The sequence below is a fragment of the Gasterosteus aculeatus genome, chromosome 2, assembly GCF_964276395.1.
Source record: "Gasterosteus aculeatus chromosome 2, fGasAcu3.hap1.1, whole genome shotgun sequence".
Classification (NCBI taxonomy): domain Eukaryota; kingdom Metazoa; phylum Chordata; class Actinopteri; order Perciformes; family Gasterosteidae; genus Gasterosteus; species Gasterosteus aculeatus.
In genome coordinates, this window is record NC_135689.1 from 6,095,959 (window position 1) to 6,121,984 (window position 26,026).

A 26,026-nucleotide genomic window follows, 5' to 3' on the forward strand; every position below is an offset into this window, starting at 1 on the left:
CACCTAATCCAACAGGACTTGATGAAAAAAGGCCCACATATGTCTATATAAGGTCTCACAGCTGACGATGAAAGTTTTTTAAATAAAATTAAAGTTACATATTTTTGGCATTGAGCGGCAGAGAAACAAAGTGTGACAGGTGAAGGTCTGCATGTGCTGTCAGCAGCACTCTGCTTCCCTCTTGTGGACGGGAACCCGCTCTGGTCTGACACGAGGTGAGGAAAAAGAAAACAGATGAGGTCTCAGTTTGATGGCTCATCGCACTGTTTTATTCAATTACTGACATCTCAGGAGAAGAGGAGCGCCTTGGAGCTCTGCTGTTGGTAAACCACTGGTGTTTTTTTTTTTTTTTCTTTTTTTCATAGCGTTGATGCAACACTGAAAAAGCGCTATTTCCAAACAAACACAGGTCCCTCATCAGTGATATGTAAGAGGCAGAGATAATCTCACCTGGACAGTTTTGCATGAAACATACAAATGAAACAGGTTCAACCTTTTCTTTTGTCTTTTTGTTCCACATATAATAATAAATATCCATACCTATAAACACTCCAAAAAAAAATCAAACTATTAGGTCACAGGTACTGGAAAAAAGTTCCACTTTTAAATCACAATGATGAATGTACAAAACAATAGACAATCTCATATAAATGTTGATGGTTTTCGTTGAGAGATTTAAATCTCACTTCTGAAGAAATCACTGGATAAAAACTAAACTCGGAGATTCAGTATTTCCTGAGGTTTATGGGTTCCCCTTAAAAAGGCCAGGAGAGGGGAATGGCTTTTATGTTACCATGGAGATATTACAACAGGTCAAAGTGTACCTTCCAGGGTACCAATCGAGTTAAGGACAAGGAGTTCTCCCTGACAACGTAGCCGGGATATTAAGAGGTTCTGAGCACTTAATGTAGTATAATAAATGTACCTACACCCCACCGATCTCCATTTAGGCCACCAAAGTATTCTAAAAGAGTTGATTAAAGTGGATCCTTAACAAATCTTTGCTGGTCCACTTTGAGAAGTTGTGAAGCTTCGCTTTTACTTAAGATTTACCGCTTTTTTTGTTAATGTTTGTTTTTTAAATGCTGAAAGCCACCACAACACCGAGGCGACCCGATCCAGCTGCCACGGCGCACTTCATGCCCTCGTGACCACGTCGCGCCTGCACTTTGATGCAATGGAGCAAGAAAAAAAAGAGGAAACTATCTGGGCAAATATACACAGATTCTGGGTATAAGTGAGGAAAACAAAATATAGACTGAATAAAACACAAATGTATTCTGGAAAACTGTACATGTAAACATCACACTTTCACTGAGTCCAAAAACCAGAGGGGAAATACAAAGCTTCACACGGGTTTACAGTACAACCTCCTGCACAGAGCTACAGTCTCTTATCGGTGCAGGAGAGGCAACAGTTGAAATAATATAAATAACAATAGAAGTAATACAGACCACAACCAAAAGATAAGTTAAAACAAGCAAAGACTAAAACCACTTTGACTTTTTTTTTCAGCGCTGTACCCACAAAAAAAAAAGGTTTAAAACATCTTTTATCACTCTTTGTACAGCTATACAGTACATTTATCTGACCACTTAAGCAATCCACAAGCTACCAGGGCATTTTAACACCACTAGATTACATTGTCCAGTCAATACAAAGAGAAAATCCATTGGGCATAATTAGAAAAAAACAAAACAACAACATGACAACCAGTGGTTGCCAGTGATCACAGTAACTTCTTAAGTTTACAACTCTGCAAGCTGACGTTTGGTTGTGAGAACGGGACGGCGGGACATCACTGAGTTTGGCGCGAGGGGAGATGGTCTGCTGTGGTTGCAGTGATGAACGAGCAGGTTGGAGGAGACAAGGAAGACATGTGTGAGGACTCAGGTCCCACGTACATCTATGATTACGTCTGATTGAGCCCTGAGGGGTGTTTCGTAAAGCCGCTGAACTGGGCGTATTCCAGTGAGTCAGCAGGTCAACCGGGTTTGGCTCCAGTTGGCTTCCGGCCTTAGGTTCAGCTCAGGCTTAAACAGTGTTTTTACGATGAATCCGTCATCCTTCACCGGATTCAAGTCGATATGTGTGCTTGTAAACGCACTGCAACCAAATGACTAAACACACTCTAAATTTGTCAAGGCGAGCTGTGAATACGTGTGATAAATTCTGTGTAGGTTTGACCCTGCGAGCCGCCGCTCATCATGAAATAAACCCGATTCAGCTCCGGGCCGGACCTTTGACAATGAGCCTTGCTCCTCCGAGTCCCCTTCGTTGAACACCCCTCTGGGACGCCTTCAAACGCTGCTCCAAGGTTTATGAAAAGGAGCCGTTCGCTTTTTCCATCAATAAAGCAGAACGAGTGCCGCTTCTGTCCTTTGTCATAATCAGTTCTTACTATGATTGAACTGAAGCTGATAATCCAAATGAGGTAAAGACACACTCAAATCACTGTTTTGTTACCTTAATCCTGAGCTATAAAGTGCTTCCAAACTTGCAATAGTTGAAAATAATGTAAATGTTGTGCATCCCAATTGTGACATTGGAATAAAAATGTGAAATGGTTGTTTAGCCTGCAAATCAAACTGTAGACCAGCCTGGTGGTGTTGAGAAATAGACTGATTCCTCATAAATAACTGATAAATATGCTAAGATTTGTGATAAATACAGAAATATATCTCTCTAAACTTTGACTGATCGATAAGGTGCGAGCCATTTTTTCGGCTGCTTGAAGAGTCATTGTCCTAGTTTGGAATGTGTCAGCCTACTGAATTAAATACTCACAGATTGATGTGGTACAAACTGGGTCACTCCACTTATACACAAACAGAAAACCATAAACATACTGTCAATACCAACACGTACGTTGACAACAAAAAAAGAATTTAAAAAAGACACACACACAAACTTACAAAACATGATTTTGTGCCGAGTGACTCACCATTAAAAGTGTCTGCTGTGAGACTGTGCTCTACATCTGCTTTGTGTACTCGAGTGTGCCCTCAGACCAACAACCCCCACACACACACACACACACACACACACACACACACACACACGCAAACACACAAACACACACTTGCAGAAAGCTGGGAGAGTAAACTGTGATGCGATCACATCTTTTTCAAAGATTGTCTCTTGCTTCTTTTCAGACGGTGTGTTTTCAGACACGACATCTACGATGGACATCAGAGAGGGTTCGACACAGCTGAGGTCGGAGGGGGACGACACGGCCCACGCACACTCACTACATCCAGTAAAGCCACGTGGTTGTCAGGGTTACAGCGATGCGCGTGAGCTCCGTGTGCTCCTTTTTAACTTACAAAACACGCGCGGGACGATTCCTTCGCAAAAAAAAGACTCCAAAAATCACTTCAAAAGTAAAAAAAGAACAGAAAAGAAGACGTGCAACATTAAGTCTCATTTTTCTGCCAGGTCCCATTTCGGTTTTGACTACGGATGCATTACCAATACATGAAAGTGCCTCAGTTAAGAGGTTCGCGATGAAGCTTCACAACAAACAACATTGAAATTGGCTACAATGCTGCATGGGAAATCCTTTCTGTTTTTGTTTTTTTTATCAACTTGACAGTTACAGCGAGAGGAGATTGTGGTAAAGTACTTTGCCTTTTTGCCCTAAATGCTTCAAAAAGTCTGACAGTCATTTCAGTAAGCACACCCTTACTGATTATCTTCAATATTGCACCGTTTTCTTCTTTTCCAGTAGTACTGGTTATAAACCAAACGTCTGAACAATATATTAATCTCCTTTTTTCCCTGACAGGTGTCTGTGACCTCAATTTGCATACCCAGGCTTAATAAAAGCCTCTGTTCATATTTAAATAATGAGTAGTTGCCCGTGATAGAAATAACCATAATAAAGTAACGTTGGGTAATGAGTCTTTTCTCTCGTAGTAACCACATGTCTGAGCTTCTGGAAACTCTTCCACCAGAGCAGGGCCGAGGTAAAAGGTTTGACGGATCTGTTGGTCGAAACGTCTCAGCTTTCACAAACTGTCCTGTCCTTATTTTGCTTTTTGGGTATATTTAGGTCAGCGCATCCTTCAGTAACTGTTGAGGTCAGCGGATTTAGCAGCAATTTATCTGCAGACCTTCAGAAAACAATCCTCCAAACTCTCCGTGAGACAGAAGTGAATTCGGAGAGAATAATTGTTTAGGAATGACTCGATTCAGAAGACTGAATCAGACAATGTCTAACCCTAACCCACTGTACAGCCTACGGTTCGTCGGTGTATAAATAGAAACAAGACACTAAATCGCTGCCATTTAACCATTTCAATTTCTCCAAACATCTGCATAAACAAGCCAATGCGGCATCGTGGTCGCAGCTAATTTAGGGTTCCGGTTGTGCACCGATGAAGACAACTCTTTCACATAGATCATCGCTTCCTGAGACAAATGGAGGTTGAAGGGTTCAAATGAACTGAATGGGATGAATGGCTACAGATAACAGGGCACTGTAAGGTCAAAGTGAACCAAATGCATAACTAAACATTTGTCAGCCGTGATATGTTCTGGCCCCGTCCGAACCCATAGACGCAGTCGGGAGTAAGTGAAGGTACCGTACCTACAGGACCCACTGTGTGCTGCAGTATCACTCGCACACATCTGCGTCTTTGTATGAACGTCTGCCCGGAGGTGTGTGACCCCGTGCAGAGATGGATGGGCTGTGAGAGGGTTTCGGCTCAAACTCAGTTCTGCTGCAGGATCAGGCTCTCCAGCTCGTCCGCCGAGCGGAGCAGGAAGGCGGCCGACTCCCGGTATCCCGCGATGAGCTGCCTCACCGCCGTGACCTCCGGAGGGCTGAGCTCAGCCGAAGCCCCGCCGCCGCCGCCGCCCTGACCGTGACTGTTGGAGCTGGAGGAGGTGGAGTTCGAGCCGACTGATTTCATACTCAGATCCGTGGGACCTGCGGGCACAGTCGCGTTGGTTAGAGAGATGTCACGGGAAAACGGGCCGGAGACAAGGAGACATCAAACCGTGTTGAGAGTAAATGCATCAAAAAGGAGCTCAATGTCTCAAAGACAAAAGGAGCTTTGTGCGCACTAATAAATAAGTATCAGATAAATAAATGTTGACCTGTTGGTGGTGCTATAGGAAGAGTCAGGGGATGACTCTCTCTCTCTCTCAGGGTTAGGGTCAAGCACCACGATGATTAAGGGTAATTCCTTCAACCGTCACCGTGACATTTCATTTTTAACCAATGTTGTGGACCGACCAAAATGTGGACTTTAAACATCCCGACAGCCTCGGCAGAACCCAAAGATGATTCATCGACATCTCAGATGTTTTGCATAATCCACTTATATATATAGACATATATTCAAAATTTCAATGTAGAAGAAAATAGTTTTATCTTAAGAAACGGGGGCCAATATTTGTTCTTAAATGCTACTTATGTTGTGTTCAAGTGTTAACAAGAAAAGTCTATATGACATCACCTCTCGTGGTCTTCACAACCTCGCAAGCAATCAAAGGCTGTTGGTGGTGCTTGATATTTTGTAATTTCCTTCATCATTTTATTTGTCTGAGGAAAATGCCGATATTCCAAACGGTCCTCATATTTTCTTTATTGCCCTTGCTTTTTCCTGCATAACCTTAACCACTCACTAGCATGTTAAACACACATAATGTGACTGTTTATGTGGTAAACACAAGCTCTCAGGTTAAATTTGAAGGCAGCAATCATCTCAAAGTGGAATCTTTGGGGTGGAGACTTAAATTACAAAGTATATTTGCGTTGTTGTCGCATGAGCCAACCCTTTTGTTTGAAAAGGGGCAAAATAATGAAAAAAAATGAAAAGTGATGAATATCCTTTCCTTCTAAACACACAGCGTGAACAATTCTTCTCCAGGCCTCCTCACCGTTTGCGTGTGCAGCACCAGAGCTCGGCTGGCTGCTGCCGACTGTCCCGTACCCCCGCAGGTTGTAGTTGAGGCCTCCGTTGGTGTAGAGCTGGTCTTGGGCAAAAGCCGCGCTTGAGATGGTGAAACCTGACGGCGCCACAGAGGCCGCGTCCCTTGAGTTGGTTTTGTCGGAGGCAGGTTCATCCTGAGAGAAATGAGACATTGTTCAGTCGGCGGTGGGATATTGTAGCCTGCGTGGAGTTTTGCCGTTAATGATGCACAGCCATCCCAGCAAATTCCCCAAATCCCCTGCAGGGCAAATTCGCAAAGAACAACTGCCAAGACATTTACCGCTTGGTAGACGTCGAGCCGCATCCTCTTGGCAGCGTTTCGGGTCTCGTTCTCACAGGCGGCAGCGAGGATGTTCTCAGCCATGGCGGACGTGAGGTGAGGAGGTGTTGGTCGAATCTGCCAGAAGGCGGCAGCAGGATTTTGCACATTACGAAATGTGAAATACTGGATTCATTGGGATTGATGATTGCATGTTGGAATTATTCATTTTAGCCGAGGGGCGCTTTGTACCTCAAAACCCCCCTTTTTCATACGGCGGCAAGATTTGAGGTAGGTGCGGATGCGCTTGCGGGAGCGCTCCTGAAACTCGGGGAACTGGCGGCTACAGGACTCGATGATGGCTTGGATCTTCTCCTTGGGCTGTTTGGAGATGGGCACCATGCGGTCCAGATTCTCGTCCACGAACAGACGCACAAACATCTGACAGAGACAGTGGGGGAGGGGTGAGAGGGGATATAGAGCAGAAAAATGGAGCGGGGGAGCCGGGCGGAGGGAGGAGGGCGGGCGAGGGGTGTGAGAGTCGAAAACAAAAGAGAGGAAAGGGAATGCAGGGGATGGGGGGGGAGTAGCATCAGAGGTAGAGTGGAAGAGGAGGGGATAAAGAGGGGTGGGGTGGAAATTGAATCATTGCTCATATTCAGGACAACGTTGGCTTATTCACTCATGGTTGCATTTCTGCAACTACTGCATTCGTTTCCATTAGAGTCAGAAACGCACCGATGGTGCTTCTCACGGAATAAATCGGCGGCATAGGTTACGCGCCTATATCGAGTCAAGATATGAGAATTATTTATTATTTCTAAGAGCAATATCTGCATGTGAGCATATCAGCGTGTAGACAGGTCCCAGGCTCCTTACATTGAAGGCTTTGAGTCTCTCGGGGTCCATGCCCTCGGCATCGTTGATCTTGTCGCTGTCATCGTGGTCGTCGTGATCGTCGTCGTCGTCGTCAATCATCTGAGCCCGACCAGAGGTCAGATCCTCGGCGCTCATGCTCAGCTCGGTCTTCACAGAATCATAGCTCCCGGAGCTGTAAAGAGGGGACTAAAAAACAAACAGCTTTATTATAGATTATGCAGACTGGCAGAGAAAGATGAAGTGAAGTTCCCCTTCTCACCTTATTGCCGTACTCTGTTTTGATCGGGTACTTCCTGCCGCCGTCTGCGGCGTACGAGTTCGGTGGCGAGCTCCCCGCCGGCAGCAGTCTGTCGCTCAGATTGACCGGCTGCTGATCCTCAGAGGTGGACGAGGGCGAGGTGGTGCTGAAGTCCAGGGGGGCGCTCGACCCGTTCTCTGTCACCTCCCCGTAAGGGGCCCCGCCATCTGGGGGGTTCCCGCCCACGGCCGGCGCCTCAGGGGAGGTCAGGGCCGGGAGCCCGTTGGCGCTGCCGCTCTCCGAGGAGACGTCATCTAGCAGAAAGGGGAAAGCGACGGAAGGTGCTCAGAGATTTATTTTGTATTCTAGTGGGTTTGTTCACTACAAAAGGCAGAATATCGCTCTCTGACTACAGGGGGGAGGTGCGGGCTTTCTGCCTCATGTTGTGCTTTCTGAAAACTAGTAGGGAAGTCGGTATCGGGGTCAACTGTCAAGATAAATGAAAGTTAGGGAAGAAGGGGGGAATCTTCTGAGTTTTAACAACAAAGAGGGAAAGAGATGAGGATGAGGAGGGACTGGTGGGGGAAGGGAGCCTTCACTTCCTGGTGTCTGCAAATGACTCCTTTTCAACCCATGAGTTATTTCTACATGTGTCACATGCACAACCACAGTCATTGTACATTTCAATGTTTTTCTATACTGGAGCCTAATCTGTCATGGTGAATGTTGGCCTTTGTCCTACTTCTCTAAGCCTTGTACCCTGCGAGAGAGGTGTGTACAGTGGATTTGGGATGTGTACCACCCCCTGTAAGAGTGGATTTATGTGGATTAGTCCACTAAGAACAAGGCAAGCTGTTTCCTGTGCATCCTCAATCGGTGGCCTTTCTCATGTAGTGCATAAACATTCAGATTCCAGATGTAAATAAAAACAAAACAGGAGTTAAAACATCTAAAAAGCCATCGTGCCATTAACAAACAGTACGAGATTAGAACAGATAGCCATGTTTTACCATCCTCTTCTTTAAGGGGGGCCGGGTCGCTGACCCGCTCTCCGTTCGGCGGACTGGGCTCGGGCACTGGTGGCGGCTCAGCTGCGACCCAGGTGGGCTCAACGCCGTTCATGTCCTCGCTGCTCATCGAACTGTCATCCTGGGCGGGAGAAAGGCAGAGACGGTGAGAACGGGGAGGGGAACCCTGCGTGTGAACCCGAGGGGCAGGAGGAAGGTCCTTAAGTTTCCCATTTGTCCCACAGAGACGAAGAAGGACATGTGACTTGTCTTTTTGTTTATTACAAAGCAATTCTGGGGGGTTACTACCATACAGGCCACAAAGACACATGTTAACATTGTTGATGGGGGACAAAATCCACATTCTTCTTTAAAAAATTGAAAAAGCTTCTGGAGGAACAAACACGGCCGATGATGCTTTCATTCCTCACATTTTCTTGATTCAAATATTTTGCAGAACACACAAAAGTCGGGCTCAGAAAAAAATGCAGAGGGCTCCATATTAAGTAATATGTTTCCTAAAGCGCTGCTATATTTAACTCTGTTACGTTGAGAGCCTAAGGATGCTTGTTGTAGCGATTCACAAATAAGAGTGAAGAGTGAACGGGGAGCAAAAACTCAAATTGTGTGATGGGAACCCAGCGGAAATATGGTCTCGCTGTGTGACTCCTGCCACACGAGCACAGAAAAAGCTCTGAACCTGCGTTTGAACATGCATCTGTCCCTCTATAAAGATTTGAGGAGGCCCAAAGTGCTCAGTGACAACTCCATTAAGTAGCAAGTGAGCAACGTAGCGTTAAAGGGAGAGAAAGAGAACATGAGTCTTTAATTACACCATTTCAGGCGTCATTAATACCTCTGCTTTAGGAAAGTATATAATTCATACAGTCTGGGGATTTAGTTGTAAAAGGATTTATTATTGAAGAGCGTCAGGGAAGAATTTACTTGCAGAATAAACGTACTAGACATGGGTAAAATAATTGTAAGAACACACCATAAAGTTCAACTTCAGACATGCAACTGATCAGAAGAGTTGTTTTAAGTAAAAATGCCAAACGTTCAGAGATCCACGTTTTTCATTCCATGTATGAATGTTGCATTCCACAGTTAAATACATAATTTATGGTTGCACTGGTTGCACTGGTTGCAGCGTCTCTGTGGTGTCTGATCCAAATGATCGTGCTAAGCTGTGTGACAGTGAGAATCTTTAGTTGGAAAAGATGGAAATCAAATACAAGGAACGTTTTTGTCCCCATATGCAGTTTATTTCTTTACCATATCTAAAACAGAAAGTCTGTAAAACAACATTCAAACCTTCTCAGCAATAACTCTTCACTGATGAACTTCTGCCAACACGACAAACCTGCTGCATCCTGCTCTGAAGAGTCCTCTGAACCAGCAGAGCAGAGATATGGAACGAATCACTACGAGCCTCCAACAACCCTCCGCCATGGTTAATTATCAAATCACTGGCCGTGCTCATACTCAGCCTGCACACAGATGGGACCAACACTCGGAGCATTTGTTAATTCGTACTCACCCGCAAATCACAGTCTGGGTCATTGTTCCGGATAATCCTAATTGTGCGTGAGCGAGGTTCTACATTATCGTCATCAGGCAGCGCTCTCTGCACTTTAGTGACAGTGGTTCCGCAGGGTTTCTGTCACAGCCACACAAGGGAGTGGTCTCACACATGACGTCGAGCACATGATTTACTAATCCTCATCTCACACTGAGCTCCTCCCTCCCGCCTCCTCAGCAGGAGGACTGCTTAGAAAGTTTAATGTTGACCCAAAAGTTTATAGGACGGGTGTCTTCTCCACACGGCTTCCGTGAGAGAAGAACGTTAACTGGAGGATGTTTGCAGTCGACACAAATGCAAACATGGTGAGAAGGAGACGCTGACAGGGATTGATTTTCTAATCAATCCATCAGGACACGTGTATCGTGGCCTTTTGCAGAAAATAGGGAACCTACCCTTTCGGTGGCCGTCATGCACTGCAGCTTCATTTGTTTCAGGTAGGTGGCAGTGAGAGGCATGTTGTAATCAATGAGGTCCGGGACCAGTGAGGTGGGTCTGTCGTTTTCTGACAAAGGGAGCAAAAATACACGCAATTTAAAAAAATAATTTACAAACTCTTGGTAGATTTCGATTATTTAAAATCGAATACAGATGCAGAATGATGAATCAAGTTAGAAGATTTCTGGATTTAATTTTGTGGAAAGTAACAAAGAAAACATTTATTCCAGTACGGTGTTTAAATACCATTTAGAGGTACTTTGTATGCAACTTTGTATTTCCACGCCACTACAGCTAATAGATCGATATAACACTTTTTCATCAATTACAATTATTTCTTTGGTTACTTTTGACCCAAATCAAAAGTAACCCCAAATATTAGCAGGACATCCTGCAGCAATTAACTTCCTGTGCTACTTTAATGAACAGGTCTAGCGTGCCGCTGTCCTCTCAAAGCTCTGCTCTGCAATAAATAGAGCTTTGGTTAAAGGGTTTGACTGCAAGCAGCAGCATGTCAAACAAAGTGGCTGAGATCCACCTGCGGTCTCCGTACCGGCCACTAGAGGGACCCTGTGATCATAGTGGGTGTGTACAATCCCAGAGATGTGGTCCTCTTGGGTCTTTGTTACAGCATGCCCGTGATGGATATATACACTCTATAGACGCTATGTTTTATTAAAGAAGGACTCATATTAAAACTCCTCTTGGTATAAAAACATTTATATTACATTTGTTCCTATTTTGTTTTCTGACGGGACAATAGAGAACTCACCTTTAAAATTTTTGATAATCTAAAATAAACACCTCCATCAATCGTTTGATTGAATTGAATCGTTTGATCATTTCACAAAATCCTACAACATTTACATCAGGCTTTTGTAGAATACACTGATTGGGTTCTTCCATCTCCGCCTGCAGTGGGCATTGTAATTAACCCTTTTTTCCACGACCGCATGTCAAAGGATCTGAACTTTACGCTTTTAAAGGTTGCTCTCAAAAATACCATTTCAGTTAATGATGTCTCCAGAATTAGAAAGTCCTCCACAGGTCACGTGTGTGTCATTACCTTTGAACTCGGCGGTGCTCGGGTTGATGTGCATCCTCTTCTGACACTCTCCACAGCTCATTAGGAACCGAGTCACCGCCTCTCTGGGCAGGAAGGCGTAGGTCTCTGCTATCTGTGCCGGCGGAGTGAGCAGAGGAGGCTGGGTTATAGCAACAAAAATGGCAGCGGTCATGGCTCCGGCTGTGAACTGAAACTGTGTGTGCAGGGTTTTTTTTTTAGGGTTTTTTTCATACCGTGCATGTGTGAAAGTTTGGGGTCATTGATAACGTGTCATCTGGATGTGGTATGAGGAGGAATCCTCCCCTCAGGCGGTTTCTCATCCTTTCGAGTGGCCTAATTCTAGTAGGGGATACTTCTGCTTTGATAGTCTAAACAATCAGTGTTACTCATGTCTCTCCTCTCCGCTCTCTCAGGTGCAGTCGACTCGCATCTTCCCCTTCTCTCTCTCTCACACACACAGCCATGCCACCCTCCCATCCTCGCCTCCTCTGGCGTTTCCCTGTAAAATGCGACCTTCACGTGACCATGGGGAGGCAGCAGGGGTGCCCACCCCCACCGGCCCACCATCACCACTGCCACAGCTCCTGGTTCCCTATTCACCCCCCCCCCCCCTCCGCCTCACACACACACACACACACACACACACACACATTCTACCCTCACAGCCCCACCCCTACCCTGCCAGCCCCTTGAGGCAGCTGAGAGGCAAAGGCCACCCAGAGGAGCGTGCACCTCCCAGAAGGCCACAGTGACAGTTCCATATTATGCCCTGCCCCAGTGATGCTGCCTCCTCAAAAGGGTACACTCTATGAGACGTGACAGGACCTCTCTACAGGGCAAGAGGAAGAGGCTCTGTGATTATTTTTTTCCAATCCTGGGGGGAGGGAGGTACCAGAGTTCTACTAGCCCCCCCCCCCCCCCCCCCCAAAAAAGCCCCTCGTCCCTTCAGCACGCCCCCGACCAGAAACGCCACCTCTATTTGCAACATTAACTCCTATTTCTGTCTGCCTTTGTTCTGCAGACATCAATCATATGGCACCACAAAACTCTTGAGCACCATAAATACTTTGTTGTTCTGGTATGGGTGGTTACTTGTTCCCTTGGTAACCCTTGATGTTATACATTATGTTGCAGTGGAGCCTAGAATAAAACATACATCTTTGAGGTCTAAGTTTCACATGCCTTTAGCCAGGCAACAGAAGGTCTGCCCCGCTAAAAAGAAAGCGTACTTTGGGCCCACTCCTTCAAACAAAGTAATAGAATAATACTACATTGGATTTTTAAAATATTAACACCAGCTAACCCTAACCACAGGCAAACAAAGACACAGACTACACAATATATATGAAGTCCTGACTAAAATATAACTGTTGGAAGTCATGACATTTGGTACTAACACTCATTGTCCCCAGAGAGTGAATCCTAATGACATGTCATAGAAAGATATCCATAAACATGTTGATTTTCACTGTTAGCATGTTGTCATGCACAAATTAGCAATTAGCTATAAGCACCACTGCTCCTATGCAGCATCACTGAGCGTCTGGCATGGCTGAAGGAGCCTTGTGTGTCCGTGGGGCAACAATGTATTGACTGTTAATTGTTCACATTGATGTATTGCTGATAAAAAAGTCATCCTGAAGACAGTCTTTGCTCTTGCTTTGCTGCTGTGAGCAGCGCTCGCAGGGTTAGCAGCGCCCTGCGTGCGGTTGGATTCACTCACCGCTTTGTAGGTCTTCTTTTGGCCCGCATGTTTGGGCGCTCTTCCCGGGTCGGCGCCCATCTCCACATGCATGGCATAGATGATGTCGAAGAAATCTTCCACCACGGCTACACGCTTCAGGGACGAGTTGTCTTGGGCCGAATTCCCGTCCGAGCACTAAAACAGAGATAGAGAGATAGACACCGGAGTTCAGAGAGAGAGAGATGACATGTGTGTATCATACATCTCATGTAATATAGCTGCAATTAGAGCATCCGTGTCACGTGAGCATGATCTTTGAGTGAAATGAGTCATGGGTCAGGTGGTTACAGTTGTGCACAAAGGGTCCTAACTGCCACTTCAGCAACCTCTCTTGTCCGCCGGTGATTCGGCCTCACTAAACGTCTCTCTCGGGTGGAGAAGTCTCGGCCCGGCTGGGTCGGCAGCCATCGCCTCATCTCTGCAATGTTTAAAAATAACACCAACGACACTGTACAAGACTAACAGTTCCTCCTACCACAACCTCTGGCAGCCATCCCGCCTCCCATACTGCTGACCCCGTCGCCATAGAAACTGCCACTGATTTCTCTCGGGCAGGTGTGCTGGGCAAAGGGTCATGTGACATGCAATAGAAGTGGGATCGCCAGGACAACGGCCTCCATCCGCAGCACCACATGGGTCCTTTCTACCTCCTTTCTGCCTCCATCTTTTGCTCCAAGTAACTCTCCCATCCCCTAGATCCTTTTCCAACACTTTGCATTTTCGAGCAGATCTTATCTTAATATTATGCACCTGCTGGTGTTTTCAAAGTGTCCCAGTGAGCTTAAAATTGGAAAATAGAAATGGCTTGGGGCATTTAATTAGGTTTCCTTCTGGTGCACCCCTTCAACACAGATACAAAACAAGCCCCGACATTTTCTGGAAATTGGGTTCCAGGTGGGGAGCGATCTTTCCTTGTTCAAGTGAGGAGGGTCCGGAGTTCAAAAAGTTGTCCCTCCGGCATTGAGGAATCACACTTTTGTCCCCCTTGTCTCCTTGACATTTCTGCACATTTCCTGGGATTGACATTTCAATTTCAGATTTCTTCCTCGACATCGTCCTCCCTCCCGTCTCTCCTCCATGTCTTCATCCCCTACCTCCGTCCTGTCTCTCTCCCCCCCCACTCCTCCTTGCTCCTGCTCTCCCAAGTGCGAGGTAATGATCGTTGCCATGGCAACTAAAACCAGCTCACGGAGCGGGTTTGTTTTAATCCGGCCCTCTCTCCCTCGTTCTTTCTAGCCACTCTCCCCTGTCAGCATGGGCTAAATGTAATGAGAATAAATTAAATGATAGCAACCCTCCGCCTCATCATCGGAGGTGTAATCTATCGCACTTGGAGGTTTCATCATCATTCCCCCGGTGACATCACCACCACCGTCGCCGCTGCTGCTGCTGCTGCTGCTTGGGACAATGGTGTCAGGTCCATTCACGCTGGATTTAGATAATCTCATACAACTGTGGGGTGTGCAGTGTACCCACACAGCCACTGCATCGTCCACTGAATTCTACCCCAATAGAATATCCAACATACGCACACCGGATATTCCGCATGGGAATGTGTCGAAAGTCGCACACATACATTATATTGCCACCCACTGCACCGTAGTTAGCGTAGTTAATCCTGCTGTTGTATGCTTTGTTTCAGGCTGTAAATGTTTTTTTTCATTAGCAATTGTTTTCAGGACAATCATTTGGTCTATAAAGTGCCTTTCAAAGTTTCCCCAAAGGCCCGTGTGGAATCTTAAAACCTCTTTTTAGTCCGGCAGCCCTAGAAAAACCAGAAATATTCAGTTGAAGTGATATAAAACATGGACAAGGCCACATTTCAAAAGCTGTTACAAAGGACTGTTTCACATTTTTGCTTCTCAAACAATGATATTATCAGAAAAGTGAGCAAACTTGCGGACAAAAAGATGCATTTCTTTCATCGAAAATGCAGCCACCTGGAGGCCGCCGCCGCTTCCATAAGCTCTCAAGTTTATAAACACAAGTCAACGGGGAGTGAAACGTTCACCTCCAAAAGCAACACGGTTTGAGTGTGTGTGCACTTGTGAGCGTGGTGTGTGTTTAAGTGCAGCACATGTCTTCCGGCTGCAGCTTGTAGCTGAAGCATCTCACAGGAGAACAGCTGTCGAACGGCGCCGTGGATTTTTGGTCTCATCGGCGGCGAGCAGTTTTTTACGGCGCAAACATGAGACGTGTCAGCATCCCTAAAAACTCCTCGACCTCCTTCTTCTCCTTCTCTCTGTCTTTCTAATCCCGTAGGACTTTGCTCTCCCCAGCCACTGTACAACCAGCCCCCATCCCCAGCTCGCTCTCTCCCCGTCCCGCACCAAACCGCTCTGTTGCTAGGAGACTGGAGGGGTTGAGTTGGCTGCCCCCACCCCCGCTGGCAGTCACACACACACACACACGCTGTAGCAGAAAGGGGAGAGAGGAGCAGTCCTGCACACAGGCAGGTCAGGAGGAGGAGGAGGAGGGGAGGTTCACGGGAAGCAGCTGGGTCACAAAGACGGGCCGGCAAAGATACAAGAGATGCGCCACACGGGAGATTTCATTCGTGAACGATCTCAAAGGCAGAAATGTAGCCTTAACTTTGAAAGTCAAGCAAAACATGAGCAGGGTGTTTTATTTTGAAAGGTGGTTGCACAATAAGTAGCTTAATAAGTAGCTTTATCAGCAGGAGTGCGGTGTGTTCAGGTACTTTCCGTGTGTGTGTCTGTGTGTGCGTGTCTGTGTACCCTCAACTGGCGAGTGAAGATGGCTGTGTCAACAGCGCTCATGACTCAGATTATCTTACTGCCGATGTGACAACAGGTCATCTTTTATAGCCCCATCTCTCCCTCCAGGACTGGCTAATGGACATGTAAACGGTCCAATCCTTGTTTCGTGTGTGTCTGCGTGTGTGTGGAGGTGTGCGTATGCAAGAGGAAGAATCCGATGACAATTTAGAAAAATGAGATAAAAGAAACTATCACCTCCATAATGTCCCAAATATTTGACACAACCCGTCCCCTTCTATTTCTTTTCTTTTCACCCCCACCATCCTTTTCTCTTCTCTAAATTCATGACGCCCTCTCATTAAATCCACATTAAGAGCTCTACCCCTCATGTCCTACGCACACATCTGTGTGTGTGTGTGTGTGTGTGTGTGTGTGTGTGTGTGTGTGTGTTCCTCTCCTGGTTGCATCCTCGATGAACATTATTTGAGTGTGTGACATCCACATTATCCCAGCGAGCCGGAGACACAGACAGTCCCACCAGCGCCAGCGGACCAGCAGTGTTGACGTTACAGTCCCTGACTTGAAATGGTATGCAAATGACTCGCACATACATCATCACAGAGTCCATTTTAAGGCTATTATCATACCGTCCCACTTCGTCAAACGTTGGCCCGGCAAAGGTATTAAAAATGACAGTAGCGGCCTGGTATGAAGATTATTGCCGTCTTAAAGCATATGTGTGGGTGTGTGTCTGTATGTGCGTGTGTGTGTGTGTGTGTGTGTGCGTGTGGAGCAGAACTCAGACTATCTCCCACACAGGGGGGGAGGCCCCCGGGCCAGTTAAAAATGGTGTTAATTTCTCCTCCTATGGGAAAGCAAAGAACGGTCTCTCCATGGCAACAGAGAGGGTGCTGAAGGGAGGAAACACAGAGCATGCGATCAGCGACCCCCTCTTTGTATGAGCACACGCTCAAACTACCACATACGTGCAGCACAGTTTCCATCTTACAGTAAGTCGCAGTAACATAACGTCGTGGACATAAAGTCTTGTCTTTATGAACACAGTTTGACCGACATGCACAGGACGGCTCGATCTATCCGACCAACTAGCTGATTCTTGTTTGGGGTGGTGAGCATTTGCCATTTGAATCCTCGAGTGTGAGCCCATGCTATTAGGCGCTGCCAGAGACGGACGGGACAGGGGGGGGGGGGAAACGTGGAACAAAAGCACCAGAGGTTCTCTATGCAAAAATAGCATAAATGCAAATGCTCTGGAATAATAAGGGCAGTATTCTTTTGACTCTGTGGCCCTTCCACAAAAGAGGCCCTCTCAGGGGAAACGTGGACTAATTAATCAAATAATAATGATGATGTTGCTCTTCCTGTCTGACGGCAAAGCACAAACATTTAGGGACGATTTTTCCATGACACAGATTAGGAAGAGCGTTTTCTGATTTCTGCACAAGGACGTCCCCAGACAAACCTTTATGTTGTAAATAGATAGCAGCATTAAATCTTCTTTTCAGGAAACCTCTTTCTGTGGCAATCCTTGCTGATTATTTTCTCAATTAATGGATGAAGCCTTTTGTTGATAAAATGTCAGATATTTTCTGAAAAATATAATCTCCGAAAGTATGAGGTTGCACCTTTAGATGCTTTATCTTGTAGATATTCAGTTAACTATAACGACAAAGAAGAGCAGAAAATGATCACATTTGTAAAGCTGAAACCAGAATTTCTTTCTTAATTTTTCTTTAAACAATGTCTTAATACGTGTTGTTGTCGACGAGTCGGTCAACTGACAGAAAACCATCTGCAACCACTAATTTTTAGCCTTTTTCTAAAATAAGTAAATGCAGAATTCCTCTGCTTCTGCTTCTTAACATGTCCATAATTGTATAGTTTGTAAGGTTGTTGTGTTGAACATCTTTTGGCCTGAGAGCAACCTTGAGCTTTCACAACCTGTAATTGCTATTGTTCTATGTATTCCTGCATGTTATAGACGGAAGTGAGAAAGTAATTGACAGCTGCACAATACATTGTTACTTGAGGCAAATCATTTTCTGAACTAGTGTTTTATTGTTTAAGCTTCCGAACAAATTGTACAAGTTAAAATATGAAGCGTGTCACAGGCTGATATTGAATTCAGCTAAATTCAACTTGTACACAAAGTGCTTCTGAACTGTTACATGTGGACTGTCTGTGTGCGAGAATATGTCCACCGAGGGGAGGGGGGAATAAAGATATTTACAGACTTCCGTTGGCATGGCAACGAAAAGCAACAGCTCGCAGGAAATCGTCAACACAATGCCGAAAAGAAAAACGCACGGGGCATTTAAACGTCTCTTTTCAAAGTGGCCGCACTCTGACTCGACCAAGTACGTGTGCTCAGCTAGAGTGGCGCATCTCTGTGTCTGTTTCTGGTCCCGTTCCCCTCCTCCTCCGTGGACTCCTCTAATCAAGACATAATGTGTGTGTGTGTGTGTGTGTGTGTGTGTGTGTGTGTGTGTGTGTGTGTGTGTGTGTGTGTGTGTGTGTGTGTGTGTGTGTGTGCGTGCTGTACCGGGCCCCGGCTTTCTGTCCCGCCACACACTGAAGCAGCCTTGTATGTATGGTAAGAAGAAGAGACCGTCTCTGTCTGCACATCAGCCACCGTCATCCCTGCCCCCACCCAGCCTCCTGTCATTTAGCCCCATGCCTGCCCCCATACAGAAACTTGGCACACCCACGGAGCAGCTGCAGCGGGGCTACCAATGCCGGAGCTCCAGAGACACGCCCCCCCCCCGGCCCTGCAGCCATACGGGGAGCCAGTGACCATTGTGTGTGCGTGTGTGTGCGTCTGCTCGTGTGTCACTTTTCCACTGGCCCAGGACGGCCTATTTATAAAGCCCACAAACGGCGGATGAAAAACTCTCGCTTTCTAATAGAGCCGAACGCATTTCGATAGCTGGATTTGTTGCCACTGACTCATCATTAGAAGCAGTTTGCGTTTGCCGATGTTAGTTTGTTGTTTGAATTTCCCAAGTGGAGTCAGGGGGATGATTTCCCCTTCCTTATGTTAATAGGAAGCGTGTGCCTCTCTAATAAACAGTCAGCTGCACTCTTTTGTAGGACTTTCTCCGTCTCCCCAATGGTTTAGGCAGACCTTAGAGAAGTATCTATATCGGAGGGTCCTCAGAGGCAGACAAAGCAGGGCTCACCTGGAGGGAAGGATTTATATTGGACAAGAAATGACGAGAGCCGCAGACAAAAGCTAATCAACAACACATTTCAGGCCCCATCTGCACCTGCAGAGACGGGGCACCTGCCCCTTTGCCCAGAGGGAAACATAATATTGAGTGGAGATTAGAGGAGTTTTGTAAAGGCAGTTGGCCTTAATCTAAATTGTACATTCACACAGGTATAACACCTGTGGAAGATTCGGTGCTATTCAAACAAAAGTCGAAAGCATAAAGACTGTAATTGGTGGCAGAATTAGTTACCAGAAATTGTGTTTCTGCGCTGTGAGGTCCAGAGAGACTTCGTCCCAGCAGGGCGGGTAGTGGGGGGGATTATTCCCTGAAGACGCTTATTTAAAATGGTGGTTGTCTCCTTTCTGGCACAGCAGGCCCAAACACCATACATATATATAACATGCGTGCGTGCATGTGTGTGCGTGCATGTGTGTGTGTGCGTGTGTGTGTGTGTGCACAAAGAGACCTTCTAGGGCACTGCTGACAGTTCACCGTGTTTTTCTTAATAAAGAATGTGTGATTTAACCCGCACCACACACCTGGCGCCTCAGTGTTGCATTAATATCTCACTCACTCATCCACGCATCCACACGTAGAAGAAGTCGGTAGCGGCAACTGTGGGCGTACGTCGCTATCAGTCCCAATCACACCCTTTTGTTTCCGCCACAGCCCCTCACGTGGCCACCAATTATACGCACAGCTACCGACAGTCCGTCACATCCATTGTGAAATGTTTCTTTTTCAAACACGGGCATAGACTGGGGTTTTAGGGGGAGGGGGGGGGGGGGGGTTATAATCTAAACGTACAATATAAAAATGCGGCAGAGACAGACTATCCTGGACTACACAGGTGTTGCCAGAGCAACGAGTGCCTGCGAGTCGATCCGCATCCTGCCCAGGACAATGAGAAGTGAAAACACCGAGACTCCGACTGTCTGCCACGCAGTGACATTTGTACGAGAGGAAAAAAAATACATATATTCGAGTATGGAGTAGTACCGCATCTTTTGATTTCTCCAACTACTCTTGGCGACGGAGTCGTTTGGTGGGACGGTGCAGGGCGCGTTTCGTCATATGATCCCATCCAGACCCGCTGAGCGCGCAGCGGAAGGGTGTATCAGACATCATCTTAGTCGACGTGTCTGCCCCGTTGTCCCGCACACGCCGGAGTGGCCTGACACGGGCTATTATACCCGACCCACGGACATGCCGTTGCATCCCCGCGTGCACGCGCGCACGGAATCACCACATCGGGAACCCGAACCGCACGGTGCAAACTAAATGTTGCCAATAGCCAATTATCTCCGCGCTTTGCACCCGGGAGCGCGCCGCTGACAGGACTTCAACCTCACTGGCGAGATAGCCGATACCTTTTACAATCGCGATTGCCAGAAGGCACCGGCGTTGCTATGGCAGCAAGGGATGAGAGTACGGCTGTTCTGGTTGGGATGTGGACAAAGTGACGCTTCATCATGAGAGACGAGGGCGAGCCGGGACGACAAAAGATTCTAAGTTGTATTTCATGTGACAGGTGCATCTGTGCAGCGTGAAATAATTATTAACTAACAGGCGGCAATGGGACGTCTGTGCACGTGCACACGCGCGTTCTCTCTCTCTCTCTGTCAAGCAAACACATACACACACACACTCACATACACACACACTTTACCGTTGTCTTGACCGGGACATACAGAACGGGTTTCCCCGGAGCTCCCTTCTTGTTGTGCTCTCCCAACACGTTGGTCCCGACCTGGAATCCTTTAGACTTCACCCAAAATTTGAATTTGGCGTTGATGTGGCTGTTGTCGATATAAACGCCGTCCGACTCCTCGTTCTGCAACAGTGTCTGCATGATTTTGTTATATTTTCGCCGGGTGACGGTCTTTGTTTTGCCGGAGTCTCCATAAGTCCGGAGACACCAGTCCTGAAATTCACTGAACATCTCCGCCTCTAACACGACCGGACTCCGGCTCCTTTTAGGCGCATCCACGCACGCCTTTTTCGTTGCCATCTCTCTCTCTCTCTCTCTCTCTCTCTCGCACCCTCTCTCTCCCCCCTCTCTCTCTCTCTCTCTCTCTCTCTCTCTCTCTCTCTCTCTCTCTCTCTCTCTCTCTCTCTCTCTCTCTCTGTGTGTCTCAGCCCGTTCAAACAGCCCAGGCTAATAAAGACTTGACCGGGTTGATCCTCGTCCTCGGGTCCCCGCCGTCCCGTGTAAAAGGAGGCTTGGTTACGGGTTCGGGATGCTGCCTCTCTGTTGTTTCCCAAGAAAAGTGACCCGGACGGCTGCACACCTGTTTGCAGCGGAGCAGTGTGCTGTCCCGAACCGCAGCCGTGAAAAATGTCACTTCCTCACATCATCCGCCGGGGAGCAGAGAGGGGGGCTGTCCTACAGCACGCCGAGCGGGTATCTCCCACCTGTGCGTAAAACGCTCTCCGCTAAATTGTAGGCTATGAAAAGACCCCACAGTCCTCTCTAAACAACAAAGAACACAAACGAAAGCGTCGAAACAGACGAAGCTTTCAGTTCCTATCGACCTACTTTTTCAACAGCCAACACTATTTTCGGATGCCGGTTGCTCAACCCATAAAAACCCCGCAGAAATGCACACAACGTGCGCCTATGTGGCCACATATTCGATCTACATGCGCCACCTGGGATGGTTTCGGCTCCTCACACCTGTTTGAATGTGAATCGCGTTTGCACTGGCTGCTCTTTCTATCCCGTGAATAGAACACAGAAATGTCTGCATTGCACTGACGAGTGGCTTGATTTGCAGCAAATAGCGTTGATTCTGCCCCGGCGCAGAGAGAAAATGTCCGATTTGGAGACGTGGAAGGTGACGGAGGGTGGGGGCAGAACATATTTTATCATATCTGGAGGATATGCTAGAAATCATTCATTTTATAATTTCCACTCAAATAGGCCAAAGAAGTCTGGATAAAAAAAGTATGTTAGACGAAGTAACCAAGCAACCTCTAAAAAAACATGTATGACCAAATATGGCAGTTGTCTCGATAAAGGTCCACTTATTGTCAATTTGTGTGCTTTTTGCACAGTGCTGTAAACCATTTCAGAACCATTTCTTGAAGGTGATTTAAGTTTTCTCAATGTTGCAACATCTGTCTCATGAAAAAGAAAAATGTAGATTTTAACTATTTTTAACAAAGGAAGAATTTTACTTTCTCTGGTAAAGAATCAACAAACTGCACATATTTTGGATCTGGTTTCGAGGCCTGTGTGTGTCGTGCTCATTGCATGTCTGCATGTGTGTGTGTGTGTGTGTGTGTGTGTGTGTGTGTGTGTGTGTGTGTGACTTCTCCTGGCCTGTGCGTTATAGGCCCGTGCTGGCGGTGGTGGCTGCTGCTGTTGCCATGACAGCAGCAGTGTCTCCGGCCGTGCAGAGGGTGAGTGGGATGCCCCATCCTCATCTCTCCATGAGCATGCTGGACAAAAAAAAACGCCCCACCCCGACTGAACGACAAAGAGATTGACCAAACACACGTGTGTGCACGCGTGTGTCTCTGTATGTTCCTTTGCATGCTATTTCATTTAGTTTCATCATTTGGTTTTGTGTTGTGTCCTCTCTCTGGAATGGCCTGCATGCAGAATGAGCTCCAGGGCTCCATTCATCCCTCAGGGGAGGAAACATCTCAGATTTTAGAAGGAATCCACGACTTGTTGTAATTGCAAAGAATGAGGCCAGTTTAACAGTGACTCATCGTGAAATTATTACTGACCATTTGGGTCAAGCACAAAAGCAACCTCTTACACATAATAAGAAAAACACCAGAAACATTATTGTTTAAAGATAGCAGTTTTTTGTAAAACATAAAACCATATTTTAGTTTAACACACAATAAAGTTAATATTGGGTCTTAACAGCCGATTGAAAATCCAATCCTCTGGGATTTCTGTTACATAATTTTAAATCCCTATAATCATTTGTTGGCCCCTCGGATTCATTGTGGAACACCTTTAGGAACCCTGGCCCCAGGTTCGGAATCACTTAACGACAACATATAACACTCATAGACGCTTATAACTCAACTTTTGATACTTTACGATTCTCTGATTTAGCCTAACTTATTTTTAGATAAAAATGATTGTGTAGCCAAATCCTCATGATGCTGGCCAAATTCACAAACATCCTCAGCTGAACAGATCATGCGATTCCACCGTAGTGTAATAATTGAGCCGTTTCATCTTTTCTGATTCAAAAGATCTGGAAAAATTATTCATTTTTATTACTATGTTTAATACAGGGCCTGTACTTACCATTGGAATTGCAGTATTACTAACTCAAGTGCAGGATCTAAATACTTCTTCCACCTTTGGACACACACACACACACATGCAACCAGATCGCTCTCCTGTAATGTACCGATCCCTGAGACCATCGCTCAGCGGCGGCATCCATGCGTTTCAGCTGTCAGACCTGTAGGCAGGGTCACGCCTCCTCACTCTTAATGAGGCAAAACTGCTGTAATTATGCTCACAGTCCCCCACTGGGCACTTTCCTTTCACCAGGAGGTGCACAACTCCTGTCCTGCAGGGCCACAGCGAGGCCTGTCTGGAGCAGAGATGCCCCGCTCTCCAAAATAAAACCCCTCACTTAAAGACAAGCCTGAAGAGAGCAGCTTCCAGCATCCATCTGCTTACACTCTGACCTCCACTACGTTCAGCTCTGGATTCAATATGTAGTTCTTTGATAAATAGCGAGTAAAGCATGCAATTGTGTACATGAAGAACTCGGGGGAGAAGGAAACTCCCAGGGTGCATTTCGGCCTCAAACATTTGATCACAGAACTTACATTTCAGGAATATCTTGAATTTAAATCTCTGTGACAATTTTTGGATGAATTACAAGATGATAAAGTAGCCCTACTTTAAATTTGGCTTAGCAACGGGGGTCGAGGTTTATGGGTTGTTTTAATGTCAGCAAAAATGATGGCCGAAAAAGAATTTCTCAGATGACCCAAAATCATTTTTGGTTGTAACTTAAACTTATTGATCATCACAGAGAGATCAATGAAAGAAGCAAGTTGCATTATTCTTGTACGTAAACCAACCTTATTATAATGCCAGATTATTGGAGTAGCACCTTGAGTATTAATAAAATAGTAAAGAAATAATGCTACAAGTGAGAGTCCTATATTCAGTCGACTTAGTACTCAATGTGCAAACTGAGTACTTTCTGAGTAATTGAGTAACATACACTTCTAATGTATTTTAAAATACTATGAAACATGTATGTGCAGACCCATCATCTGGCAAGCAACATTTCAATGTTGAATTCATGCATGAGTAAATTTCTAACTTTAAATGTTGTTGGATAGTTTGAAAAAAAGGTTTCTTATGCTTTGCTCTTATGCGTGCACAAAATACAAGATAATACAAGCCTAGATGAGGCGAAACAACCTCACCAGAGTTCAGAGGGAGTCTCACAGAGTGAACAGGGGGACAGACGAGGACACGCAATGTAAGACTGAAGAAGAGCATAAGAGCCAGGCAGTGATGCTGAATCAGCCTCCGTCAGGGCGACGAAGTCACCCTCCTCCGCCCCATGTTGGTCTCACCGTGTGATTGAGTATGAGTGACAATCGGATCACTAGTGCCGCCTGTCGGTGGGGATGAAGACTGCACCTCATTTGTGCCGCCCGTCCTGAACCGGACCTGTCCGAAACAAAACCACATTCATTTGTCTTTCGAGTAACTGATTTGTTTCCCTGTGTCACAATGTTTGTGCAACGTCTTGTAGATAAAGGATCCCCCCACAAATCACACTCAAGAATATTCTCTGACATACCACTCGTGGTGTCAGGAAAATTCATTTTGGTTATTGAATTACTTTAAATTGAATCTATTTAATTTGCATTCTTTTTTTATATTTTTCTACAGAGGTTGCATATTTTATTGCGATCTGATTTGAAAGAATGTTCTGTATTTTTCATTGTGAACATTAAACTCATTCAAACTCAAATGATTGTGTTGTTTTTTTTAATTTGATACAGCCACACTCCTCCTTTTAAAAAAAACACGACAGTGGTTAAATGTGTAGTGAGAGGGGGGGTAAAGAGAGAGGGAGCATGCCAACTGAATATTTATTATCTACGATATAATCTCTCTGTCTGCTCAGCCAGCCACAACACCGACCAGAAGTTGCTTCACCAGTCTGAATGATGAGGGCCTGCAGTGCGACGTGAACACACATCACCAGACTTGGGCTGGGTGGGCTCAGGAGGGGGGGGGCAGGGCGCTGTGGGTCAGGGCCCTGGGCGGCTACAGGCCATCGGGACAGCACAGCCAACAGGCAAGCCTGGGAGACGACAGAATCGGCACAGTCGCCATGGAAACACAAGCGGCCCAGGCAAATCATTGCAACCGGTAACTAAGTAACAGCAAACAACGGACCATAGAGGGCGATGAGTCTGGTTAATCATGAAGGGAGTAGGGCGGGGGCGAGGGGGGGAGGGGGGGGGACAATGGCTGGGAGATAAGGGCCACAGTTCTGGCTCACTGCAGACCCCTCTCCTCTAAAGAGAGTGCTCTCATTGCCTCCCCACGTGCACAGGATTGACTCTGGATTAGCGTGAGCTGATGGAGGCGCAGCCTCCGCCCTTCTTACCCCATCCTTTTCATATCCACGAGGGAGTGTTAATGAGCGCACACTACAAGCAGGGGAGCCAAAGAGCAGCCATTAAACTGAGCGTGTGTGTGTGTGTGTCTGTGTGTGTGCGTTGATATTAAAGCACTCATAATCAATATTTGTACGTTAACAGGTTATCAATTGACAATATAAAGAGGCGTCAATCACCCTGTAGGGAATTACCATCTCAATCTGCTCTGCAGATTTATAGTCCAGTGGTTTTCACATTATTGTTTATTTGCCCGACCCACAACTCTGCAGCGTCCTATGA

At 46.2% G+C, this 26,026-nt stretch overlaps 1 protein-coding gene across 1 annotated transcript; it reads right to left on the reverse strand.

The window, feature by feature from the left end:
- Positions 1-242: 242 nt before the first annotated feature.
- Positions 243-21,455, reverse strand: nol4la (nucleolar protein 4-like a). The gene is made up of 11 exons (XM_040193848.2): positions 20,778-21,455; positions 13,135-13,290; positions 11,412-11,523; positions 10,303-10,412; positions 8,329-8,467; positions 7,340-7,632; positions 7,081-7,266; positions 6,454-6,642; positions 6,223-6,339; positions 5,890-6,076; positions 243-4,933 (listed from the first exon to the last, which is right to left on the reverse strand). The coding sequence occupies exons 1-11, from the start codon at positions 21,117-21,119 to the stop codon at positions 4,716-4,718; spliced, it is 2,049 nt and encodes a 682-aa protein (XP_040049782.2). The 5' UTR covers positions 21,120-21,455; the 3' UTR covers positions 243-4,715.
- Between the last annotated feature and the right edge of the window lie 4,571 nt (positions 21,456-26,026).